This window comes from Sebastes umbrosus, chromosome 11, assembly GCF_015220745.1.
Source record: "Sebastes umbrosus isolate fSebUmb1 chromosome 11, fSebUmb1.pri, whole genome shotgun sequence".
In the NCBI taxonomy this organism is placed as follows: Eukaryota; Metazoa; Chordata; class Actinopteri; order Perciformes; family Sebastidae; genus Sebastes; species Sebastes umbrosus.
The window spans coordinates 5946871-5966234 of NC_051279.1; the positions used below are offsets into that span (position 1 = coordinate 5946871).

General features: G+C 39.9%; 2 protein-coding genes across 4 annotated transcripts in view; both read right to left on the minus strand.

Moving 5' to 3' along the window:
- znf385d (zinc finger protein 385D) overlaps nt 1-19364 on the minus strand; it is a 93089-nt gene that overhangs the window by 20836 nt on the left and 52889 nt on the right. For all 3 annotated transcript variants that reach the window (XM_037785558.1, XM_037785557.1, XM_037785559.1), the window contains one exon: nt 9708-9876. In XM_037785558.1, coding sequence (XP_037641486.1) covers nt 9708-9876 — 169 coding nt within the window. The remainder of the gene's footprint in view (nt 1-9707; nt 9877-19364) is intronic.
- On the minus strand, nt 17056-18639 carry LOC119497429 (tetraspanin-8-like). Its single transcript, XM_037785560.1, has one exon. The coding sequence runs from the start codon at nt 17847-17849 to the stop codon at nt 17154-17156; it is 696 nt and encodes a 231-aa protein (XP_037641488.1). The 5' UTR covers nt 17850-18639; the 3' UTR covers nt 17056-17153.

Below are 19364 nucleotides of genomic sequence, written 5' to 3' on the forward strand. Positions count from 1 at the left end.
TTATTATATACATTGTCTTGTGGTTGGTGAGGCCTCCCATGTTAAGCCATGCATGTCTTTGCCCTTGTGTTGGGGGTGAACCCATCTACCACGGTGTCATTAAAGAGCCATTTTCTGTTGGAGGGGCAGGTGATTAAAGTGTACTTTGGCTGCCCTAGGACGCCGTGCACTCTGGGAAGCCTCCAGTAATCCATATCCCCAGCCGGTGTGACCTAACTGGCTCTGCGAGGCCCAGTTAAGAACTCAATCCCCTCTCATTAATGGAGGTAATGACTGTGATCAATCTAAAGTTGGTATGGGCGAGTGGGGCCCGACAGCAAAGTAGGAGGAGAATGAAAGAGATAGAGAGGCCAGGTAAAAGAAAGGAGAGGATGAGAGACAAGAACAAAAGAGGATAGATTTGGAAGACAGAGAAAAGTGGAGCTGGAGAACGAGAAAAGTTAAATGAAAGTGAAACTGGAAAAAGTAAGCAAACTTTTACAAAGTGGAAAATCCAAGTGTGTGAAATAAGGAAGAAGAAAAAAGAGGGAGGCAGGTAAGGGACGTGAGAAGGTGAGAGGAAAGAGATAACATTGAGAGAGAGTAATCGAGTATGGGACACAATTAAAGAGAGAGAAATTGAGAGGGTGGGAGTGTTGGAGGTAACAAAGATAGAGAGAATCAAGAGAAAGGCAGACCAGGACAGGTGCTGCGACCCTTCGAGACAGGACACCGCCACTTTTCTTTCCTCTATTTGTCCGTCAGCCTCTCCCGACGCTCCCCCGAGATTTGCTTTGGCGATAGACGAGAAACGCCGCTCTGAAACCCTTCCACTCTACTTAGGCTTTCAGGCAATCACAGGACTCCCCGGAGATCTGATTACCTTTCTCAATGAAGCTGGATTAAGCTCTTTAATTAAAATGATTGGGCCTTATTATATGCTGTCACAACTTAAAGGACAGAAATCCCTCATGGCTCTTGAGTTCTGTCAAATTTCATTTGACGTCTATGATTTTTTCCCCCCCTCCTCTTGTCAGTTTTCAAAGAGAGTAAATGAGAAAAGAGTCACGGCTGAATATTCCTAGAATGAAAGATTGATAAGGTGAAAAATTTGCATTCACAAATAAGTGCGCATCGACGCTTGCAATCGTTTTATTTTTGTTGAAGGGAAAAAAAAGGGACACTGAATTGAATTCACTCTGATTTATCTCTTTCCAATTTCATCTGAAAGCAAATGATCCGTACCTAATTTGTGTTGGGAAGTTTTCTGCGGTTACACATCGCCTTCCAGAATCCTCACAAATGAGAACATTTGCAGCGCGGCGCAGGTATGGAGCCAATCTAATCACACACTCATCAGGTTTGCTGCTGTCTCTGACGTCTGTCTGTAAGCGCTTTTTCCAACCCAGCGCGCATCTACGGAGACTTAGACACAAAGGCAGTCTTTTTTGGGAGGGGGGTGGAGGAAGGGGGAGGTGTGGGGAGGGCGCCGGCAGCCGACGGGGACGTGAGGAAGAAGGCTGTGGAAGGAAAAAGCCTGAGCTAGCCTCCTGCCTCCCTGCAGCTTGCTCCATTGTACAGCTGCTGTCAGTGCTGGCATGGCTCCCCTGACAATCTGCTCTTTAATAGCTAATATCAGGGTACATTTCCTCAGGCACTGGACTGGAACTGAGAGATGGCAGGCCGTGCTGTGGGCATACCTCTCTCTCCCTTTCTCGCTCTATCTCTACTCTCTCTGGCACTGGTGTGAGGACACACAAACACACACACACAAAGTTGACAGGCGACCGCTGAGTCACCCGGCTAATCTATACTATCTCGCTGTGTCCAACTGTCCATCCATCTCAGCACAGACACAAGTTCAACGATAGAAGTAAAGGAAGCGGACGCTCGGTGCGTTTTATGAAATCTACCCCGTGATTACACGCTTTCACGCGGACTCATTATTCCTCGCCGATGCACTTATGTTCTTCGCACATCAACTTAAACCGCCCTGAGCAGACGGACTAAATGAACGGTTTCATTCCACAATGAATTTCTTCCATTATGTTGTGTGAGAACTCGTCTGTGTGTGTGATTACACTTAATATCTGAGTCGGTTTTCAAACCTCACGAGACGACTTTGAATGAATTAGTTCAGTTGACTCACATTTTTAAGTTGAACCAGCTTTAAAGCTGCAGTGGGTAGAAATGGAGCAAATATGATTAAAAATAAGTTATTCTTATAGAACTGCACAACTATATCTTGACAGTTGTGCATGAGACAGGTAATCTGAAAAACAATCATGTGTCTCTGTGTCCTCTGGTGCTCCTAATGGCATCTGCAAGACTTCACAGACCGGAAGAAAACAACCAATCAGCGCTGATCTGGAGCCTTGCCGTCTCTGAGCAGCTGTCAATCACTTGTGAACTCCGACCAAACGGTCAAACTAGACAGAGCTGACCAATTGGTCAGGTGGTCAGCTGGCCCACTCTGTTGTGATTGGTCAACCGAACCAAACTCTTTGGACTTTGCTCCAGCTCCGCTCAAACTAGCTCTGTTTGAGGGCGTGCCAAACGAGCCAATAAGCAAATGAATTACTTGGTGACATCACTACGTTACACAAAAAAAGACGGGACTTCAATCAAGGTGTTTCAGACAGTTCAGGAGCAGTGTTTCTGTGAGGGAGAGTAACTCCCTTTGGCGTGGACTTTGTAACTTTGCAGACCTTTTACATGCACAGAAATAACACACTAAAGGAAAGGGAAAAAGCATAAAAGCATAATAGGTCCCCTTTAAATGTTTTACAGTGTATTCCTAAAAAAATAACAGCTGCCACAATGAAAAACACTCACAATTAATCATGTAATTAGACCTCTTGTTACATAATAGCTCTTGAATGATACAATCAGGTGTATTTTTGTAACAAAAAATAAGCAATAAACTTACATTGTTCCCGGCATGGATATGTTGTGCTTTGGAATAAAATTATTACAGACCAAATATGTTTTTTGCTGGTAATTTGAGAGCAAAACAAACCCATTGAAAGGCCACTCTGCAAAAGCAAATCGAGCTCCCTGTTGTTTTTGCCTACTCTCACTACGGCCATTACTCTTCCCTGAACTCTGCTTTTCATTAGAGCCAGTTTGGTGCCACTGATATTCCGTCAAATACTTCAGCCTTACAGATAATGCAGCAGTTACCCGCCTCGACAATTAATTCTTCTGACATCTGAGCACATTAATATTCATTACTATGCCACTTGTGACAAACCGCCGCCTCCGTGCACTGTAGATACGATAGTGAGATGGTGCAGAAATGTGCTGGTGTTTTTTTTTTTTTTTTAAGGCCACTGAAATGATTAATAGCTATTTGCCTGTTTGGTTATGAAGGCTTGTTGTTTAATGTCTCTTGAGTTCTCTACCAATGTGTTTACAATGTTGTATGTTTTTAAAGTGTATGTTTCATGTCAGGGCTGTGTAGAGTCCATTATAGATGGACATCTCAGTGCAGGAGACGAGGTCTATGTCTTAATCCAGCTTTACTGTTTAGCGCTCATAGAGGGATTATGTATGAAGAAGGCTACAAATGTAAATGTTCACCCCATGTGGATGCAAACACCAAAAATGAACAAATTAAACAACATTTTCCCTTCAAGTAGCTTTAAAAATCATATTATTCCTCACTTTCTCACATATATTATTCTCTATCAGCATCTTCCAGCAAGGCTTTATGATGTTTATAATCAAATAGTCAAACCAAAGTCTCTAAGATCTCAAAGATCCTCTAGAATTTAAATTTAAAGCGCCCGGCAGCAGCGGCTCCTCCTCCAGCCGGCTTAGCCTCGCTGCTCCGCCGGTCCCCGCTGGGAGCCGACACCGACACCACGCTGCTGGTGGACGAGGCCGTATTGGTTGGCATGCTGGAGGGAAGGGAGATATGGGCGAAACAGAACCAGGACACCGCGGGCACAGGCGCAGTTTGCGTTGGATCGGGGGGCTCACTGAACCAACTAGAAAGGCTTTTATATTTCTTTGTAAACACGTAGAACTAATAATTTATTGTATGCTGAATGATATCGACTGTGATGTGTCTTCATATTGACAGAATAAGACACCAACAACATAAGAAGATAGATTTGTGGTATTTTTATTTACTTATAACATCAGACAGTCTCTGTCCACACACTGTTAAATATGCACTTCTGTTACGCCATGTACACAAACCAGGTATCTATCAGCTGTTCGGTCAAGATCAGACTAGAGACGTAACCACTTAAAAGATGGGTGAGTAGTAGGCTACTTGCTCCCTTTCGACGTTTGTGTTTTTTAAACAGAAAACAGGTTTTATACTGCGATATTTACAGCCAACAGTAGCCTATGTAAACTTTCAGGCTCCTGGTTATCTCCCTCCAGCCAGCTGTCACCTTATTTAGGTGAATGTAGTGAAACGAGAAGGTATCAGATAACTCCACATTTCAATTTCACCAATCAGCCGTTCCTCATCCGTTGGAATAAGGAATAAATAGAAACAGGGCGTCTGACAAAAGTTCAGCTCAAACATGCACGCTGCAGTGTAATCAAACTGATTTTATCACTGACTCTTGCTCGTGTCACATTCTGTTTGGAGGTTTGTAATATGTAAGCTACACACATCGCAATATACATTAGACCTCTCTGCATTGTACACATTACAACCCCCCAACCTTAAAGTTCAAACTGTGCCTATGACTAAGGGGCAGACTGTCAGACCCTGCTACAATAAAATGAAGGAGTCTGGTGCGCGGAAACACTACCGCTTTTGTCCACAGGGACCGCCAAAATCAACACAATGATAGTTCTTTGTAGAAGCTTTAAAAAAAATCAATGCTGTTGGTTTGTTGTTTAGTTTGTACACAGATGCAAAAAAAAATATACTATACTACTTTCTGGCTGCTCTTTTGTGCACTCTTTAAAAAATAACAAACTTGCTTTCACATACCTTTTTTTCCTCTATAATCAACGCTATCTTTCTCTAGATGCTCACCAGGGAAAATAAATACAGATGTTGCTTTTATCTGAATAAACAGACAACACACACACACACACACACACACAAACACACATACACCTGGCTCTGCCCTGTTTGTCTTGGTTGACTGACAGAGACAAGTGGGATTATGAAATAAACCATATGGATGGAGTTGTGAAATAAAAACAGACAGGCCGACAATAAACTGAAAAGAAGCAGCATGAAATAACATTTCATAATAATAACCTTAATTTTATACAATTATTTGATTATTTCTCAATTTGATGGTTATACATTTTGTCTCAATATTCATTTTAAAATGTTTTATTTAATCATCTAATACTGGACACATTCGGTCTCCATATATGGCTTTGTAGTAGCTAGATACCCGAGGAAGATAATTAATTTAGCTACTATTAAAGCTGCAGTTAGAAATAGAGCAAATATGATTAAAAAAAGTAATTTTTATAAGACGGGTCACTATATCCTGACAGCAGTGCACGAGACTGGTAATCTGAAAAAAATCATGTGCCTCTTTGCTCCTAATGGCATCTGCAAGATTTCACAGACCGGAGGAAAACAAGCAGTAAGAGCTGATCTGAAGCCTAAAGTCTCCCGTCACGAGCTAGATTTTTTAAAGCTTGAAAACAGAGTCATGAGGAGGTGCAGAAGTCTAGTTTTCTCTCAAAACACTTGCATTACAATATGCTGAAAGGTTATTATGGATTTTTAGCCCAATGATGCCAAAAATATCCTGCCTACCCTCGCATTAACTCCCAGTAGATATATTAATTATTCAATGGGCAATTCAGATGTTGGCTAAAAGCTGACATTTAAAAATAAATTGTAAGGAAAACAAAAATAAATGTTGTCAGTCAGTGTTTTGTAAGTAAGTTGTGTATGAACGTTTTGCAGATATGTTCATCACATTTCTTTATTAGACTGATAAAAAACATATTCCTGGGCAGCATTATAGTCCTCTTTCTTTACAAACAGTTTTTGGTGCACATCGATTAGTACTGTATGCTTCTTTCATTGAAGCTTCTTTCATTGAAAATCTGTTAATTGTTGAGTTTGGATCCTCAAGGTTCCCGCAGCACATGAACGCCCCACAGTTCACGTCCTTTATGTGCTTTTAAAAAGACGAGTGAAGACGAGTAAATAGTAAAAATACACAGTTTTAACAAAAACTGCACAAAATGTGATCCTGTCGAGAGGACACAGGTTATACTTTTAGAAAAAGCATCTAAGATTTTACAACACTGTTGAGCCCTTGAGACCTCCAAAATGGCAGCCAAAGCTCTCTTACGGTAAATGTCGACAAACTGCAACGTGGATTAGCTCAAGGGTTGCTTAAGTGCAAATTGCCCCACTTAACGGTGTGACGTTTGTGTAGCAGCTTAGTAACTCTGTGGGATGCGAGACAGAATGCTGCCAGGTGTAAAGCTCTTAAAATTACATAAACGTTAGCGTGTGACCTATGTGAGGTTAAATATGTAGAATTAAGTACTTGGTAATACTGTTTTTCTCACCTATTTTGGAACTCAACGGAGGAACGTCATTAACATTTGTAGCATTTATGAGCCAAAACCACCTGAACACCCCCTCCGAGACGTGATATGAATACCTGGCTGGGCATCTCAACCGTTTAATGGTTCAGCTTTCACCTCAAGCAACCTTTAAGCTTCAAGCATGAATAGGTCAGACTTGACAAATAGGTCATGGTACACAATGAGCTCAAGAAATGTGCTCCTGATTTAAATACTTGTGGAACATTGGAAGGAGGCATGGGCAGGGGTAAAATTAATCCCAGAGCATGATGGCTCAATGTGTTTCCAATTCCTTTAAAAAACGTCTATTGTTACAGTTAAAGGGAAGACTTTTATTGGGCCAAATTCATGACATAATAACAGTCATCTTAAAGAATATTACAGAGAGAGAGAGAGAGAGAGAGAGAGAGAGAGAGAGAGCTGGGCTGCCTAGGCGTTATCCTCCACAGAATCGATATGAAACACAGCATGTAAAATAATTTCAGATAATCTGCATCTGGTTCCCGTCAGGTGTTGGAAGTTGCATCTAGTGTTTGTTTACTTTCCCAACATGTTTTAAAGCAGGAGTTCCACCGAGAATAGGAATGTTTATTGGCAGACACCTGGGCGAGATAACCGGATTTAAACAGCCACCTGGCTGCGACGTGATGAATATTAAGGTACACACAGTCAGCACAAAACAATGCGCACCAGCAAAAATGTAATTAAAAATGGGATAATAGGCAAACATAAAGTACAAATCCAATATAGGAGGCATGAGTTCTGGAGCACATGGTTATATAAGTTGCAACGTTTTTTGCAAAATGCCAGCAAATTGGAGAATTCAGTGTGCTTCAAACAAACTAGTTCGTACAACAACTACATCTAAAAGCGTACCTGTTCTGAATGGCCAAACTCAAAGCCTGCCGTCATAGAGTCCCCCTGGCTGCCACCCTGATCTCTCTCCAATACATTTTGTGTAGAGCTTTTGTGTGTCTTTGCATTGTCAACGATGATAAAGGCACTCCCTTTCAGACAGTCTCTCCTCAGAGGCATTCAGGGTGTTGCACTTGGTTTTACGAACAAAAAAGTGACAAAAGTAGTTGTGCGATAAATGAAAAAGAGAGTTTGAGAGAGATTTCAATTTAAAAAATCCAGTAACACTTGTCCTCTAAAGAACACTGTGAGACCAATAAGTTTCAGCTTGTTTTCATCACGGTTATCCAACACGTTCTCATCCCAACTCACTGATGCTTTATCAGACCCCTCGTCATCACACAAACACAAGCGTAACGCTGTGAATTAAACAAAAACACTTGCTTGGTTTTGGCCGGTGGTTCTTGAGGGAGTTCCCAGAAACATGGGGAATAGTTTACTTTCACTATACACTCTACCGTTATCTTCTCAACTGTAGTTGACAACTACAGAATTCTGGTCTTAATCATATCTAACAACCAAAATCTTTTCAGATGGAGGTCCCTGAAGAAAAAATCTTCTCAAATGGGGGTCTGTGACCTAATGTGTATCAATTTAGGGTGTCCTTGACATGAAAAAGGTTGAGAATCTTCTGGTTTAGGCAACAAAACTACTTAGTTAGGTTTAGGAAAAAACAACATGGTTGGACCTTACTTCGTCACGGATTACGTTTGTTTTTGACGTTTCACAAATACGTTTGTAATGATAGTCCACATACGAAGGACGGGTCAAACAAACACAGGACTTTCACCCAGGAGACTGTGTGTGTCCCGTGTGAAACCAAAAGTCAACGTTGATTTATTTTAATTTGCGTCCGTTGCTTAATAACGTAACAAACGTAGTCATTTTAAGCCAAACCAACATGTTCTCAACCCCTTGGCGTCACTTTATTTTTGTCATTAAAACCACTATAGTTAGGTTAGAACTACTTGGTTGGCCTTAAAACTACTACATTTGTACAGTGAAAATGACACTGAATGTTGTGAACATGGGACACGAACAAACAGCTGTTTGTAACGTGAACGTGACATGGACAGCCGCCTCCTGGATGAAAGCCTTGTGTTTGTTGGACCCATCCACTTCCCCTCCTACAAACCCTGTGTGTGTCTTTGTCGCTCCAGCAGCACTTTCTTGAAGTGTTTAATATTGACACAAATGGGTTTACTATGTAGCTAATTGAAAGCCCAGTGCGTTTCATATCGCCACTAAAGGGTGCCTTGTGCGTTGTTATCACACGCAAATGGGCGTGACAAAGCATCGGTAATGTACTCCCTGGGAAAGAGAATGGGCTGGGTTATAATCATGCATTGTATGATGACCTTGATGAAGGCCACAAGCTAATATTGGCCGCACACAAAAGTTATTCTTTATATTATAAGTGTTGCTGGAGTTTTTACCATGAAAGTTAAACCCTCCTTAATTTTGTTGTCAGAGAGCAGCCCTGTCTCTGACAACATTACTCTCCCATACAACTAAACTGCACTCTCAATTAGGCTTGGTTTTGAGGGAAACATATTTTCTTTTCAGATTACGGCTGCAGTTTTAAAGTTGCGGTTAATGTTGTAAATTTAAATTGTTGCGTTATTAAGCTACGGACGTAAATTAAAATAAGTGAATATTGACTTTTGGTTTCACACGGGACACGAACAGCGGTCTCCTGGGTGAAAAGTCCAACACGTCTTCCGAGATAATGTATTCGAGAGACGTCAAAAACAAATTTAATCTGCAAAAAAAAAAGTTTCCCTCGAAACATAATTCACAATGCAGTTTCACTGCAGTGGAACATATTTTTTAGGAGAGATGGCTGCAGAGAGGGGGATTAAGAAATGAATGATGGAGTTGATGATGTTTTTTCCATACAGTGCTGTTGTCTGTCTGAACTCGGCTTCAGATGATCAGACAGGCATTTAGTTTGAAGCATACTGAGGCCCTTCCTCATTTTTCTAATGTCTGACTGCCCGGTGTGTCCTGCAGAGATCTCTGAACTCTAAAAATTCAATATATGAGCTCAGAGTGAGTAGCCAGCCATCGGCAGAGCAGCCAGCACAGGGCTGATATAATCAACAGTGAGTCATTCCAACTCCTAAAGTGATTGCATGTTGTGTGCAGCAAATGGAAAATGCCAAAAAGGTGTTTTTTTTTTTTTTGGGTCCATCATTCGTTCTCAACAGAAGGGCAGCAGCTACAAAAAGAAACCGTGTAGGGGAATGTGCAGCAAGCAGGAAAACACAAACCTTTCCTGTCAGTGCCGTTGGGGACCTGCGAGGTGTTGATGCCCTTGGCGGTCTCCTGGTTGGCGGTTTCCTTGGTGACCACTGAGCCTTTGAGCTTACTCTTCGGAGCGTCCAGGGCTTTTAGCTTCTTGGCATGTTTGGTCCCCTTGTAGTGGGCCAAGGCCTGGCTCTGTGAGGAGAACAAATAACAGGCTCCATTTAACGCTGGGGAAGCAGCTGAACACAGAGCCAGGATGAAATGGAAGATGAAAACTAGAGGAACACAGTCAGAGTCAATGAAGCAGGCTAAACATGATTAGCAGAGGACAGTTGACATGTCATGCAGTCCTGCAAAAACAGTTAACATTTGAAGAAAAATCTTACAAAATGATTAATACACCTAGGTAATTGGGTTTCTAAGTAATTAAGGTGTTATTCTTTTTTGGATGTACTGGGGGAATAACTTCAAGAGCATTTATTTTTATTTTACCCAAAAGGCTATATATTAGTAAATGCAATTAGTTGTTCTACAGCAGTGAGTTGCTTTAGCATATTTTTAACATATTGTTTTTGCAAAATGTGTCAGCCATTTCCCTCATTTCCACCCCTTAAATAGATGTTGAAATTTCAAATTTGTCTGGGGTGGTAATAAAATGATGATTCAGTGTGAATATGAATTTCTTTAATAATAACAAATATCTGGACGTCAGTAATTTCTGTATTTGCTTTAAAGTCTGAACACGTAGCAAATATTCACCTTCACAAAATATTCAGCAGGCACACAGAAGTGGGACATATGCAAAGACTTTGAGCTGTCCTTGTTTACCTCTGCACACGGCCCTGCATACTTTGCCTGTGGCAGTAAGGAAGGTATCAGGAGAGATGCAATTGCCTCTTGGAATATATAAGTGCCGCCAACCACGCATCCCCATCTTTATTTATGGGCCACAGTGGGGATATTCACTAAAGACTGCTGGGACAAAGAGACCATTCCAGGTAGTCCCTCTTTGCATTACCATATAAGCAAAATGTTGTTCCTGTTTTTCTTTTGTTCCTCCTCAGCAAGTAGTGTCAACTGTTTTAGCCGGTGGTGGAAGAAGTACTCAGATTCTTTAGCTGCAACTCAGTCGCTAGAATAAAATGTTGGCATTTTACGTCTCTGCAAACCTCAGGATACATTGAATCTTGACGTTTCTGGACCAAATATATGTTTCATGTCAACATCTCTACACTGGGGATGTACCCAAATCCAAATATGTTATTCGGGAAAGCACAAATAATGCGATTGAAACAGATATTCCTTCTACACAAAGTTGCTCGTTATTATTTGTTGTTGTGATACGTCAAATACAAACATGATCTTGGAGAAAAAGACGTTTCCTTGAAACATAATTGACAAAGCAGTTTTGTTATATGGGAACATAATTTTTAAGAGACCAGGCTGTTACGTAAGTAAAAATAGAAATGTTATAGTCTAAAAATACTCCATTACAAGTAAAAGCCCTGAATTCAAAATGTTACTAAAGGAAAAGTACAGAAGTATTATCGGCTAAATGTATTTAAAGTATCAAAACTAAAAGTACTCATGGTGCATAAAGGCTCATTTTACAGTGTAATACTATTATTGTGAAGAGCCCTGAGGTGTCATTTAGTTTGATTCACCTGTCTGTGTGATCGTTAGAGCAACCGGGAACACCTAAGGCTGTTTGCATGATCAGAAACTTACAAGTGTATGTGACAGGTTAATAGAACGAGACAAGTAAAGAGATCTCATTATATTAGAGGGGAATAAAGTTGCCATAGTTCAATCATTTTATTGGCAGAGGTTGTGAAATAGCTTAAGTATTTTCCCCTCGTCCTGGAAAACCATTTTTGGGATGAGGCGTCACTTTTTCAAACTGAGTGAACATCTTGTTCTGGCATGAAACGATTCATTTTGACCCACATTCATCACCGTCAAGGTACCCAAGACATAACTTATCTTTTTTTGTCATGAGACTCAGGTGTTGTGGATGGGTGTTTAATGCGACTACGCCAATAATTCATCTTTCATTAGAGCAATGGAGTGGAAGAATTGCCTGAATTCCAAGTCTGACACATGCATGATTAAAACTGGGAGGGAAATCATTTGTTTTCCTTGGAGGGGCTCTATGACGAAGGGGGGGGGAAAGACATGAAACAAATCATAGTCAGAGGGTTGTAGGATTTAGAGAGGCTGTCTGGAAACCAAAAGGTCACGGTTTAAACCCCCATGTATCAATCAACAGACATGAGCCCATGAGCAAGATGACCGGTTTTGGCAATACAAAGTAAACCTGAAGTGAACCTGTGAGTGACGGCTAAAATGGAGATTTAGCTACGTCCTTCCATTAAAAGCCCTGAAAACATATTTACTAAATCCACCAACCCAGTCACCAGAAAAAATGTTGGCATTGTATGTTTCTGCGAACCACGGGATTAGTTGAATGTTGACATTTCAGACCCAAAAAGACGTTATAAATACGTGTCATATCAGCCTCGTGTCACACTTGCAGGAACGCACAATGACACATGGTTAATGTTGTGAAACGATTGGTTAGGTTTAGGCAACAAAACTACTTGGTTAAGGTTAGAAAACAGATCATAGTTTGTGTTAAAATAATCACATAAAAACTTAACCATATAACATGAATAAACAACAACCGGCCTCAGCAGAGGCGTAACATTATGTAACAAGTGTAAAGTCAACGTTTACTTTTGGTTTCACACGAGACGCAAACAGCGTTTGACCCATCCACCAGCCTGACCACCTGCCCTTAAAGTAATACTCATTAATATACTACGTAACTTTTCAGTCACTTGTTGTACTACATCATTTGTTCTGACCGAATGCAAAAAAAACGTCCGCATTCAACGTATCCGTGGTTTGCGTACGTACATTTTGCGTACAACATTTTTTCCTGGCAACTGGGCTGCCTGAACACAAAATGTTCTGCCAAAGATAGAACAGTTTTGGTCATTTTAGATGAGAGATTTCTGCATTTGTGTTTTTCCATGTGCTTCTGTGTGCCAGTTTTTTTTAGCAATATTTGAGCTCTGGAGTGTTTAATTGATGATAAATTGGCTATAGAACCTTAACTTTATTGTTTCTTATTTAGTCCTAAATATTGAGGTGTATTATGGTTGCCGACACGGAAACGCGAATGGCTCTCTCTAGAGCCAGTGTTTAGTTTGTCCGTTCTGGGCTACTGTAGAACCAACCCGATCTCATGGGAAGGCGTATAAAAAGAACGACATTACAAGGACATTCCGCGTGTCATGTGAATGCATGCCCGCATTTTAGCCTTTTCACGTCTCATTTGTACGCCATGCAACAAAACTACGGTAATAGCTGCACTTAGAACCACTCACTTAGGTTTAGGAAAAATATCATGGTTGGGCTTAAAATAAGTACGTAAAATAAGTAAAATATGTACGGAAACAACGTAACAGAAGTACAGAAAACACTTCACAAATATCACAAAAAAATGACAATTTTTGGACATGAACACTGGTCTCGAACAACAGTCTCCTGGTTGAAAGTCCTGTGTTTGTTGGACCCATCCACCTCCCCACATCACTATGTCACTGTATCACTGCGTTTACATTGCAGTCAATACAGACTACATGGCGTAGAAATGACATGTCAAAAGCAAGCACGTTATTATTACATGCAAAATTACTTGCAATTAATGTGTCATTCATACGCCATTTATTGTGACCAGGCTGGTAGAAACATGGTGGTGCAACATGGTGGGCTCCGTGAAGAGGACCCGCTCTGATGTAGATATAAACGGCTCATTCTGGTAACAAAATTACGATTAAACACTAAAGAAAACATACTTATTAATATTATATTCCATTTGTGCTAATAGATCCCCCTAATTGCTACACACTGGTCCTTTAAATATGATATATAGTCTGTGGTTTGATGCAATCATCCAAGGATCTGAGTAAGAGTGTTGAGGACGTGGCAGAAAACAAGATCAACTTGAAATGTTCCGTTCAAATGAATCAAAGCTTTGTTCAGAAATCTGGAAATGCTAAGAATAAAACCTCCCTGAAAAATCACAAGTTTAACAATTTAATTGCAACATCAAACTGGTCATTGTTTTGCTGTAAAAAAAAGAGGGGAAACTGTAGGTATCAAGACAACGGGGGTTTCCGTAACATGTTGTTCTGGTTTCATGATTCAATTATCTCGATGTGATTTAAACAAGATCATGACCAATTTCTTCCATAAACAACAGACGGTTTCTGGTGGTCAGGGTTATTCAGAACAGTCCAACCGTGCTCCACACGGAGGAAAGTTTACAAATGTACACAGCCGTGTGTGTTTTCAGTTGCTCAGATTCATTGAATCCGGCTCTCATAAGGCATCCAACAAATGCTCATCAATTTAATGTTCTAATAGAAGTATCTCCAGAGCCCAAAATTGATGTAATTGACAGTAAACCAGCATAAATCATTTTTATTTGTGGAATAGTTTACTCAGTTTTTTTTTCATCTGTGGATTTTATCCGTTTTTTTATTTATGGAGTTGGAGTCGTCTCCCACTTTTATTTTTTGTACTGAGTTTATGCGCCATTTTTAGTCAGTCATAAATCTTTATGACCTAGATTCATATGCCAAGGCGTGTAGCCAGTAGTATTATAAGGATGGAGGGACGGTGTCTTTAAGGGCAACAGAGAATGTAAATTAAAGCCTATAGTGTTGCAGATTTTTTGGGGGGTTTCATCGTGGGGGTTGTTACCAAAGAATCAACAAACCCACCCACCCAGCCACATTCCTGTGGATAAGTTGAGACCCCAGTAAACAATACCAATTCACAACAAACATCTGGAGGTCATTGTTTTAACTCATAATAGCCGGTGTGGGAGCCTCAGGGTCTGTGGCGGAGAGAGATCAGGTATCATGGGAGTAGGCATTTCTCTTAGCAGACAGTTTGACTTGTCATAGTAGGAAAAGCACAGGTGTTACTAATAACACTAAGGATGGATCCGTTGTATTTACGCGCTCCAGTGAGAGTAACAGTGAGCCAGCATGCACAACACCAAGGCCAATTGAAGGAGGCTGGGATATAGGCAGACACGAGTCTTGGGTATAGGGTATAACACGTGCGCATGTGTTGTACCCCAAAGATGTGACGCCTTGATGAAGCATGACCCAGCCTCTTTCAATTGGCCTTTCACAATACCAGGAACTAGGGCTGAACGATTTTGAAAAATATCTAATTTATTTTTGACTAGTATTGCAATTGCGATATGATTTGCATTATTTGAGAGAATGAAAATTATTATGATGTAATTTTTGTGGGATCTGTACCAAACAAATATGTTATTTAAAGTGTTATAGGATATGATGTGCAGTCTAGACATCTTTTCTATGGACAACAGAACCTGCCAAAATAAAAAAATAAATGAATAAATAAATAAATGTCATTAAAATAGCAAAAATAATATAACAAATAAATGTAGCTATTAATTAATTGATCAAATGTGACATAAATTGATATTTATATATTAATTGGCTTCTTTAATTGTTTATCTTTGTATTAATTACCATAATTATTTACTCTTCTGTTTAATTTTCCCTTTTAATATTTATATATTTATTTTTTTACTATTGTTTAAATTAATTTATTTGATTTTGCATTTATTATTTATATATGTTTGCATTTTTTTAATTTATTTATCTTTAAATGTATGTATTTATTCATCCATTCTCTGCAGCATGACAATATTTAATTTAAAATAGTACTTTGACACATTTCGCCAGTGTCAAAATATTGCGCCTTCTGTGATTTGAAAATTGCAGTGGACCAAATTGCAATTTCATCAAATTAATAAACGATTCATTGTGCAGCCCTGCAGGAACCTGAAATCAAAGCAGCTAAATTGATTCAGCCATCATTCATTTCATTATTTACACCTGTGGTCTTCCTGTGGCAAGTTAAAATGTCTTCTGTGAAAAAGGCCTGTCTGATTCGTTGTGTGAGTCTGTGAGTCAAACGTGGTGTGTCTGATGTCTGAACCAAACAGAAATAAACACATTCTTAAAATATATATTCCTCTGGCACAAGGCTGCCACCAGCACCTGCTTGTTGCTGAGTATATTTATATTTCCTCTCAATAACGTTACATCCTGATCCAGACCTTCATCAGTGTGTACTAATGCAGGGATACAATCAAGGAGGCCAGGTGAGTTAACAGGTGAATGCAATCACGAATCACCTTCATCCAGCATGGAACGAGCCCATGTATGCCATTCAATCAATCTAAAAATAATACTTTACAAGTAAAAGCCCCGTGTTTGAAATCCTACTTAAGTAAAAGTACAGAGGTATTGGCAGCAAAATGTACTTAAAGTAAGAAAAGAATGAAAAATGGCCACTGTGAGTGATATTTTGGATCTTATCAAGAATAACCGGAAGCTGAATAATATAGTTAATATTGCTCTCCATCCAATAGAACACAAAATATAACATTACATCAAATACATTAATTTGTATGTTAGTACCCATTTTCCAATTCATAGTTTTGCATATCTGTCCAAACTAAATTTGAATGTTCACAGTGCAAGAACAAATGGAATATTGTCTCTCTCACACGTGTAGTCTATATTTACCTTAAATCTTTCCAGCACTTCTTGAGTGATATATTATTATGTACTACAATTATTCTCATTGTGTCAACCTTACAATATCATCGCAATATTGATATTGAGGTATTTGATCAAAAACATTGTGATATGAGTTTCTCCATATCGCCCAGCCCTACGTTATATACAGTTTCGTGCAGTGGTTCCCAAGCTTTATGCACCTCACGTTTTTGTTGAACACAAGTTGAAAAAAATTCTACTCAGAGCGGAAAGGCGCCCAACTTTATTAGCGTTTTTTACTCATTGCAGTGACTTTTGCTGGATACCCGGAGCTACATGACTTTGACCATAGTTACCATGATCTGAACAGAGAACAACAGGCCTGGAGGCAAATTAGTGCGTTACTTGAGATTTTGAGTAAGTTGTTTTCATTCCTTTAATCTGTACTACTAACTATTTGGTAGCGTACAGTTCATGATTTGTGTTAAGCCAACTCATTCGGTGGAACTAGCAACAATAATATTAAAAAAAAGATTTGGCAAACTGCAAATCGCGCTCTGACTGATCAGGGCCTACTGGGAAAGTAGAAAAGAAAAAAAAAGTTCTGCTACACAAATTTATATCCATTTTTTTGGACTACTAATTATCAGTTTCTTTTCCACAAAAACAACAGCAGATGGAGATTTTTCATTGTAAAAAATGTTTACTATGCAATTCATATACGCAATCTACAAACGCAGGTACAAAAAAATAGAAACCGTTAAAAAATGTACAACGCGGCAACGCCCAGTAAAGATGCAATTAACACTAACATGATGATGTGTCCTTCAGTCGACACCTGTGAACCTTTTAAACAATGCCTTTCTTCCAACTCCTAATCTGACAGATCAGGGCTAGTGAGAAAATCATGCCCAGAATCATCAAGATGCCGAATGCAAGCGCAGTCCCGATGAGTGAATCTGACATCCTGTCCAACCACGTCATGATGTGCGGCATACACGGCGTCGCGTATATATCCCGTCCATCTAAATCCGTGCAATTTCTGGAGGTGTCTGTGCAGTTACAAGAGTCGGGCACCACTGTCGAGTTGCCCCAATCGAGATGTCCAACAAAGAAACCACAACAGAAGCCGGTCCTCTCCACGTTGTGAAACGTCTCCTGAACTTCCTTCGGCTGTTCGCTCAGCGGAAGCAGCTGCTTCAAGTGTTTCCTCACCAGCTCCTGGGCAGCTGCAGTTCTTGATACGGCTCCCAGCACTCCCACGGCCAACAGCATGAGGAACATTATGAGCAGGCCCTTGAAGAACAGGGCCAGCAGGCAGCGGTTCTCTCGGATCGCTCCGCAGAAACCCAGGAAGCCAAAAACCAAAGTCATGGCACCGATAAATATGAGGAGGTGTATGGCCGGGAGAAGTTCATCAGTGATCTGGTAGTGTCCTTTGTTGCTCCTGACGTGTGTGGAGTAAGTGAGAATAATGGCTCCACCCGCAAAAAACAAAAAGTTGAAGGTGAAGAGAAGGTATTTGATGACCTTGCTGACCGTCATTGTTCAACTCCAACATCAAGCCAGAAGCCAAAGGAGAATATCTCTGCCACTTCTGCTGCTTAAATATGGGTGGGAACTTTTAGCTCTGTGTCGGGGGGCGTGTTCAGCGGGTGAGGATCACCTTGATGAAAGCAGAGCACAATGAAAACTGACTTGAGGGGTTTAAAACAAGTTGTTCTCCCAATTGTTTCAAGTTACCCAATCACAGCACAGGATGCTGTCTCACAGCCCCCCAATGCAACAGTTGTTACTCAAACAATGGGATGGCATGGAGGGAAACAAAAGACTGGGAACCAAATTCATTGGAATACAACACATTATGCTTCTTTTTGACCAAATAATCAAAATTTAGTCCCATAACATATTAAAAAACATGTCTTTAGATGACTTTGGTTTGGGGTCCCACAGACCCTACAGCTGTGTGTGTCTAAGTAATACTAATATTAATAGTTATTTTCCTTCAAAACTTCTTTTCTTTTCTTGTGGCCTTATTAAAATCCAATAAGTATTGAAGTTGTAATATATACAGAAATGACCATGTTTCATTGTTATTACACAACATTTGGATAATATTAAATGTTTAAATTAATATGTTATACGAGCTATGCATGGATAAGTTTGCCAAAAAGTCATTCTACCAAGTATAGTTTGTTTTGGGATCAATTAGACCCCAGAGAGGTCTAACTATCTGGTAGACATTTATTAACAAACTGCCATAAAACTCCAATAACATAAATCCAAAGTTTTATAGAGCAGATAAAAATCCATTGTATTTCACCACGTTTAACAACTGAAACAGAAGTAACGCATCATTTTCTGCAGCAGATTTCTAAAACATGTCATCAGTTCAAAATCATATTTGTGACCAATTCTGTTAAATATGTTCTTGAGCTGTTAAAGAGAACCCGAGGTCTTCAGGATCCCAAACAGAACAGAACCGTTTTTGAGAGGCAATTTCCACTCACAAGGAAACAAGACAGTCATTGTGTTCTGTGTGTTTATTTCTGCTTTCACTACAAAGAAACAATGTGATCTCCGGTGTTATCTGTTTTGTGATTCATTTATTGTGCGCATTTATTTAAAAGACATTTAATCTCTTTCTCTATCCCTTATCGTAGATGTGTTGCTGTTTTTCTGTTGCTTTTAAATGATCCTTCTGCTGATGTCTTGTTTTCATCTCATTCCAACGAGGACCTTTCCTGGACCTTTTTCTCTTTCCTGGTTAGATAAAAGATTTAAATTAAGTTTGGTCTCATCTCATTCGTACACTCAATTTCTTTTTATCTCACTTTCTTCAGACTTCTGGGGAAGTCAAACTACACATTACTTTGTTTCAAACGTCAATAAACATTACGAGAAATGTCTGATTATTGACATTAGTGGCACCCAGTGCTGGTTTAAACTGCTTCAGAGCTGCTTATCTGATGGTTGAATAGCTTTGGAAACCTCCTCCCCCCACACCTTACCAATGTCAGATTACGAAACCAACAATCCAACAAACCACACCCAAATCAC